General features: G+C 35.8%; 1 protein-coding gene across 1 annotated transcript in view; it reads right to left on the reverse strand.

The window, feature by feature from the left end:
* Positions 1-1,104: 1,104 nt before the first annotated feature.
* LOC119466969 (ADP-ribose glycohydrolase MACROD2-like) overlaps positions 1,105-7,892 on the reverse strand; it is an 88,010-nt gene continuing 81,222 nt past the window's right edge. The window contains exon 3 of the mRNA XM_037727901.1: positions 1,105-1,220. Coding sequence (XP_037583829.1) covers positions 1,105-1,220 — 116 coding nt within the window. The remainder of the gene's footprint in view (positions 1,221-7,892) is intronic.

Consider the following 7,892-nt stretch of genomic DNA (forward strand, 5'->3'; position numbering starts at 1 on the left):
ATTTACCATTCTGGTTGGTCAATGCCCACAAACAACCTGACCAAACTTTAGTCAGGCTCCTCTCCTTCCTGGAAACCCCTGAACTTTGGTCCAGCCTGGAGCAATGGAAGGTGAGCAACCCCTTCTTAACAGCCCTTCCCAGAACCAGCTGATCTCAGGGAAAAACATTCCCTGATAACTGTTTCAAGCCACCCCCTCATACAATTCCTCAGCCCCAATTCTTTGTAGCCTTGTTTACTCCTTACTATAAAAGAAAAGCCCTTTTGTGCTTAACCCTTGAGACACTTATAGCTCATAGTTGAAGCAGTTATCCTGCTGCAATATTCTGCCTCTGCAATCATCCTCCTCCCTGTTTTGTAACAGTCTGTTTAGATAAAGACTCTCCTTAACCAAGTCCAGATTTGTTTTTGACACTGTCAACCTTCAAACAGCCTAACTTTACAAAAGACAAATTAAAACCATTAAATATCCTCTCATTTACAATATTTTTTATAGAATCACAGCTACTGTATCTTTTTTGATATATAATCACATAATAAAATGTAACATCTATTATATTTTTCCCAATGTTGAAATAGAAAAATTAACTAGACAATTACTTATTAAAATAATTGGAATATGCTGGTTAAAATTAAGCATTTCATGATGAAAATGAAAACCTGAACCCAAACAACTTAAGTTTTGAAATCACTCAAATAATTTCTTTATATTTTCACTTTTGTCTTACACAGTTCAATCACTGCCTGACAACCTATTCAAAAGAAAAAAGTTTGATGAACTTGTATTTATGTTGGCCAACTATTAATTTGAGCTATGAAACTAACAATAACATACTTGCTAAAGTTCTGTCTGAATAACTTTCTGCAACTGTCACTTATCCAGTGGTCCAGTACCCTAATCTCAGTCTAGTGCTTTTCACTGTAGAGGGTGCTGTAGATTGCACATTAATTGAAGAACATACAAAAAAAAAACTCCAATGTTTTTAATCAAGAAGAGAAACATTTCTACATCAGAAAGGATTTTTTTCTAAAATACTTACATTTTTATTTATTAAAAATATTTTGAAATAATACTCACATAACAAACATATCACAGAAAAACCAACTACTCACCCGCATTGACTATAGCATCTACCTCTAGCAATGTGATGTCACCTCTATAGAGAGAAACTTTTTCTGCCAAACTTTTCTTCATCTGGGATGTTTCCTGAGTATTTTCTTCTGTAATAAAAAATGGATATATATCAATAATATTATTAATTAATTTAATCAAGATAATTTTTTAGTCAAGACCACTACCAGACCCAATATGTGTCATGCTCTATTACAAAAAACAAGCGGAAATAAGAGCATAGGTACTGAGGGTGTGATTTATTCTCTATTTATTTTGTAATCCTCAAAACAAACACACTATCACATACAAAATGGACATACAATAGATTTTGGCATGTTATATTGGTCAACAAGAAATTCAATACTTATGGGTAATTTTATTTAAATATCCATTTAAAAATAAAATTATGTACCATTACATTCACAAGGAGGTAAGAAAAAGATATACTAATCTTTAATCGTAGCTAAGAAGAACTTACCTAAAAGGCATCCTTGAAAAGAATATATATATTTGAGCAAAATAGCATTTAGGTTCAGCTGTTTGCTACTTCTTTTTTATTTTTTGAGAGGAATTTCACTCTATTGCCCAGGCTAGAGTACTGCAGCGGCGTAATCTTGGCTCACTGCAACCTCTGTCTCCCAGATTCAATAAATTCTTCTGCCTCAGCCCCTCCACCAAGTAGCTGGCATTACAAGCATAAGCCACCATGCCCAGCTAATTTTTGTCTTTTTAGTAAAGACAGAGTTTTGCAATGTTGGCCAGGCTGGTCTAGAACTTCTGACTTCAAGTGATCCACCCACCTCAGTCTCCCAAAGTGCTGGAATTACAGGCAAGAGCCACCATGCCTGGCCAGCTCTTTGGTACTTCTAAGTAACAAACTATCACACAGGATAGGAAATTTTAAGAATATTTGAATTTGTGAAACTACTCCTTTCTTATCAAATTGTGTTTTACCTTTTGCTCTAGAGGGCGCTACTAGATTTAAAAAAGAAAGCTTTACTCCAACACACACCAGCCAGCAAGAGGGTATATTTAAAACAAGCCAAAAACATTACATTATGAAATGTGATTTTTAGAAAATGATTTAGAGCAAGACTATAAACTTGAATTTCCATTTATTTTTAACAAATAGTAATAAGATAAATTTAGTAAAAAAGCTGTACAAAATAAATGCTTTAAAATATATTAAATTGCTATTCATAAAAAGGTTTTTAGTATATTTATAGGAAAACTGATTTATATTTTTGAATTTATATTAAACTCAAACTTTTAAAAGTATTTATGATATGTGTAAATCTTTCATGCAAGGAGATACTGCTATTCACTCACTGAGATACTTTCATTTTTAAAAGTATTTATGATATGTGTGTATTTTTCATGCAAGGAGATACTGCTATTCACTCACTGAGATACTCTTATAAGCATGCAATTTTGAGCCACCTGGGGGATTAGAGGTGATAGCTTATGAGTCACCTAAATTGTCTTTGGACCACAATAGCGTCCCCCCTCCCAAAAAAAAATTTAGCTAAGACTAAGAAAATAACCTGTGACCACAAAAATGATCCTTTCTCTCTCTGTCTATGAAGCATTCCCTTCTTAGTAACTGCTTCTCTCCCAGAAAGATTCTAATCAAGATACTCACTGGTTGTAGTAACAATGAGAAGGAGAATAATGTGGGCAACTTGTATATTAAAGAAGTAGAGAAATACTTTAGGAAACCTCAAAATATGAAATACTTGTACTTGAATTGACCTCTCAGGAACTCCTACAGTACTATTTATCTCTGCCAGACAGTGGTTAAGAGCAGACTTTACTACCAGACTGACTCTGTTCAAATCCTAATTTTGTCAATTAACAGCTGGGTAAGTTTCGATAAGTTATTCTCTCCATGCATCAGTCTGTAAACCACTGACTCCTTCACTGTTAACATGAGTTTATTACACTTAGAATGTTTGCCTCATAGTAAGTGATCAACAAATGCTATCTTTTTTTTTTTTTTTTTGAGACGGAATTTTGTTCTGGTTGCCCAGGATGGAGTGCAATGGCATGGTCTCGGCTCGCTGCAACCTCTGCCTCCCAGGTTCAAGTGATTCTGTGCCTCAGTCTCCCAATTACCTGGGATTACAGATGCCCACCACCATGCCCAGCTAATTTTTTTGTATTTTTAGTAGAGACAAAGTTTCACCATGTCAGCCAGACTGGTCTCGAACTCCTGACCTCAGGTGATCTGCCTGCCTCAGTCCCGCAAAGTGCTGGGATTACAGGTGTGAGCCACCACACCTAGCCAACACAACTTTTTTTTTTTACAAAGGTGACAAATATTATTTCAGCATCCATGGACCACAATACTAAATTTTTTTAATAATTTATTTTAAATAAAATATATATTATTATTTCTTGTCAGTGAAAGAGACTGTAGTTTGTTTGTACACTTATCAAATTGTCAACACCTGACCCAATGACAAAGACTCCAAGCCACAAGTCCTTGAGTTCCACATCCAACTAGTTTCAATCATGATTACTTTAACCAAACTATAAACTCTTGATTCCCCACTAATGATTATAAAATGACAATAAACATTTGGTGGCTTTGTCAGGGAGAACTGGATATTTAGACTATTGTGAACCTAAAAATTATAAAGAATCATCACTAAAGATGTTTCAGAACTCTATCCGGCATTAAATTGACAGACTTATCACAAATGAATGCAGAAAGATTGACCGTTTCAACTTGGGAGACAATGTAAATAGATTTCCTAATCATTCTTTAACTGCTTTTAGCTCTAAAAAGTATTATTTCCTCATTTTCTCATGAAGCATTATGTAAGTAACATTACATTTGTAGTGACAGAACTTTTAAACATGAAAATAAGTCATGTGTTTCTAAAAAGTAAAGAAATTATAAAAGAAAGGTATGGGAAAACATTTAAGTTTAGACCATTTATACCACTGTTCAGTTTTATTTGTTGTTGTTTCTTTTTGTTTATTTTGTTTTGAGACAGAGTCTCGCTCTGTTGCCAGGCTGGAGTGCAGTGGCGCGATCACAGCTCACTGCAACCTCCACATCCTGGATTCAAACAATTCTCCTGACTCAGCCTCCCAAGTAGCTGGGACTACAGGCACATGTCACCATGCCCAGCTAATTTTTGTATTTTTAGTAGAGACAGGGTTTCATCATGTTGGCCAGGATGGTCTCGATCTCTTGTCCTTGTGACCTGCCCGCCTTGGTCTCCCAAAGTGCTGAGATTACAGGCATGAGCCACCGCACCTGGCCCCTGTTCCATTTTTTAAAAAGAAACTCTAATCTGTCATCTGCAGATTTTTTAAATGGAATATTTTGAGACTGAAGTGAAGATTCAAGCAATTCAACATATTGAATTAACATACTGCTGTGACATGTCGCTCAATTAAGTTACTCAAAATGGTCTTTACTCGAATTATCAGCATTATGAAGGAATATTTTCATTGTCTCTCATTTTAAAAACTAATATGAGGCTCTTTTTACCTCAATAGTCAGATTATACTTACAGCCCAATTCCTCACATAGTATGCCAAAAAGATATATACATCCTTAAAGGCTACAGTTTGATAGTACTGATAATTAGCAGTATTTCCTTCAATAATAAATCAAAACCTAGTGGAGGATTTTTGACTACCAACTATTATTTGCAAATACACAATATAAATTTCCATTTAGAGGCCACCTTTTTAATTTGCATAGCAATATCTTGCCTTCCTTTTCACAAACAGATCTCATTGTATCTTTTTCCATATACTAGGTTTTCAATAATAAATAGAACAAAAAGTTGCCAAATAATCTCCCTCCTGGACATTCTGTATGTACACAAAGCACCAACTCAAACTTTGTACATCACTGGATTTATTCAACTGTAAGTTGAAATATCTGTCAGTGTAAACACATGACAGTAATTGCTCTTCCATATTGTATACTTTCGATATTGTCAAAGAAAGCCAGAAGTGGTAGTGATTAAAGCAGTAAAAACAGATTTTATTCAGAAACTATTATAATAAAGGGAAACAGACCTCAGTAAAGAACTGAGATCCATTCCAAATACAGCAATAACAAGCAGGGATTTATTACCAAGGAGCAGGATGAAGGCCAGTGGATGTACAATAACTAAGAGGAAACATAGGGGGATTCTGGTTATAGCACCTTAACAATACTCTTGCTGAAGGCAAGCCAGGGTGATCACATATTGCCTGGTGGGGGATGAGCAATTTGACCAAATATCAAGGGTGATCAGATATCAAGGGTAAAAGATTTTCTGTTAACTAACTTAGCAAGATTTTTGCTGAAACTAGGCTATGCAGGTATTACAAGGAGGGGCCTAGACAAGAAAAGGGCTTAGAGAAATCTGACTAAAGTTTGGTTAAGAAGAGTCTTTGTCGGTCCCTCTTCTTGTTCAAGGAAAGAAGAGATTTTCATGAAGTTACCCATATATGAAAAGTTGTGGTGATTTCCAGTTTATACCAGGTGGTACAGCTTCAACTTCTTGGGCTTTAGGAAAAAGATAGTTTTAATTATCAGTGATGCCAAGTGAGGAGGGTGGGGAAAAATTAGAAATGTTAGTTTGGAGAGTTGTAGTCAGCTATCAGAGGAAACTAGAAGAGCTGACAAAATGTATAAGATGGCAGGATCCAGTCCAATATACAGGTTGACAACGGAAAGCTAAAAAAAAAAAAAAAAAAAAAGAACGGGACTAGAATTTCATAACCCACAAGGGTACACTATAATTTTCTCTCTCCAGTCACCTCCTTTGAAAATTCTTGTTTACAAAATAAGTCTGGTCTCATTAGATTTGGCCTGGTGATTTACATAATTGCAGCAAGAATGACCACTCAGGCCTTTTTGAGTTTTTTTTGCTGGAATTTTTCATGAGGAATCTCAGATTAGAATTTTAAAAGCCTCTTGAAGCTTAAAAGTCAAGCCAAGCATGACCTTATTTTTCCTATAAGAACTATAGATTTGGGTGAATTCCTCTCTTCCTGAGGTTCCCAAAATATCCTAAGCTTCCTGGACCTGCCAGGAAGTGACCTTCCTTACCCACCTGTAAGTCTGGGAACGCTGTAACAGCAGTCTCCAACCTTTTTGGCTCAATGGACCAGTTTCGTGGATGACAATTTTTCCATGGACTGGGGGTAGGGATGATGCTGGTTCACCTGCTGCTCAACTCCTGCTGTGTGGCCCAGTCCGTGACCTACCGATTGAGTACCTCTGCCCTATAAGCCAGTTAACAGGCCAGTTTGCCCAAGAGGACTTTGTAAGCATTGACTCCATGAAGTCTTTGTCCTTTAAAACTGTCTGGATATATCTGATTCGATATATCATTCTCAAATACAACATTCCAGTCAAAGCCTTGGTTATGAACTGATCTTTCCAAATATGTCCTGTTTCAAGGAAGGCAGAACCTTATTGAACTTATGCAAATAATTGTATTGCCATTGAGAATAAGAATAATCAATAAGTGTTTCTGAATTCTGCAGGAATCAGGTTGGAAGAAAAGATGTTTCATCTCTTTTTACAAAAACATAAGCTACTAAATTGTCATGAGTTATAGAAAGCATGAGAAAACAGGAAAAAAAAAGGGTCCTTAAATAAGACATTAAAGAATGAGAAATGTTCCAAAACAATAGCCATAAAAATTATAATTATTTATTAGTTTATTTGGCCCCATGTAATTGATTCCTCTGCTTTATCCCAGGTTAGCATTATATGAACCTACCAGCTTCTCTACTAGCTCTGGAAATACATACTCATTCCAGTGGTATGGTCTACAATACCACTTAGTGGTATCTAAGCAACGCCAGTAGAAGGCTCTACCCCCGAGTACCTGGCATAGTCGTTTCCATGGATCTCTGAGACAATCAGTTTTACTGAAAATGAAGCATTCTGGCTTATAAGCTGACTATAGGAGCTTTCAAGAAGAATCAAAGTCACACACAAAAAAACTATCTGTGGATAATAAAAGACATAAAATGTCTGTGATTAAACATCTGTTCATTATAAAAATGATAAAATTGATGAGGGAATTGGTTATTTTTGTGGCACACAACATTTAAATAATAGTTGGTATCATGACTGATAGAAAACATTATATACCAGGACATATGATGGAAAATGAGGGTATTGGCAAATGTTTATGAAATGCACATAATTTCTGGAATGTTTTTATTATTAATATTTACCCATAAAAATATAACCTAGAAGAGTTTAAGTATCACTCTTTACTTGACAATGTTTCCCACATAATTTAATATATCAAACAATATTTTTACTAGGTGAAAGAACAAGTCCTTTGAAATTTTCCAGGGGACCTAGGGGAAATTTCAAGGTAAATCCAAAATAAAGAATTCATTGAGGATTTGATTTTGGAAAACTGTCAAAAATGTGAAAAGATTTGAATGCTGATTAAACAGGATCATAGATCACTATGAAACAATACTTAAGTTCTCTTAAAAGGAGAAGACAGCCAGGCACAGTGGCTCACGCCTCTAATCCCAGCACTTTGGGAGGACGAGGTGGGTAGATCACAAGGTCAGGAGTTTAAGACGAGCCTGGCCAAGATAGGGAATCCTCATCTCTACTAAACATACAAAAATTAGCTGGGCATGGTGGCTGGCGCCTGTAATCCCAGCTACCTAGGAGGCTGAGGCAGAGAATTGTTTGAACCTGAGAAGCAGAGGTGGCAGCAGTGAGCTGAGATCAAGCCACTACACTCCAGCCTGGGTAACAGAGTAAAACTCTGTCTCAAAAAAAA

The sequence above is a fragment of the Cebus imitator genome, unplaced genomic scaffold (genome assembly GCF_001604975.1).
Source record: "Cebus imitator isolate Cc_AM_T3 unplaced genomic scaffold, Cebus_imitator-1.0 Scaffold246, whole genome shotgun sequence".
Taxonomy (NCBI): domain Eukaryota; kingdom Metazoa; phylum Chordata; class Mammalia; order Primates; family Cebidae; genus Cebus; species Cebus imitator.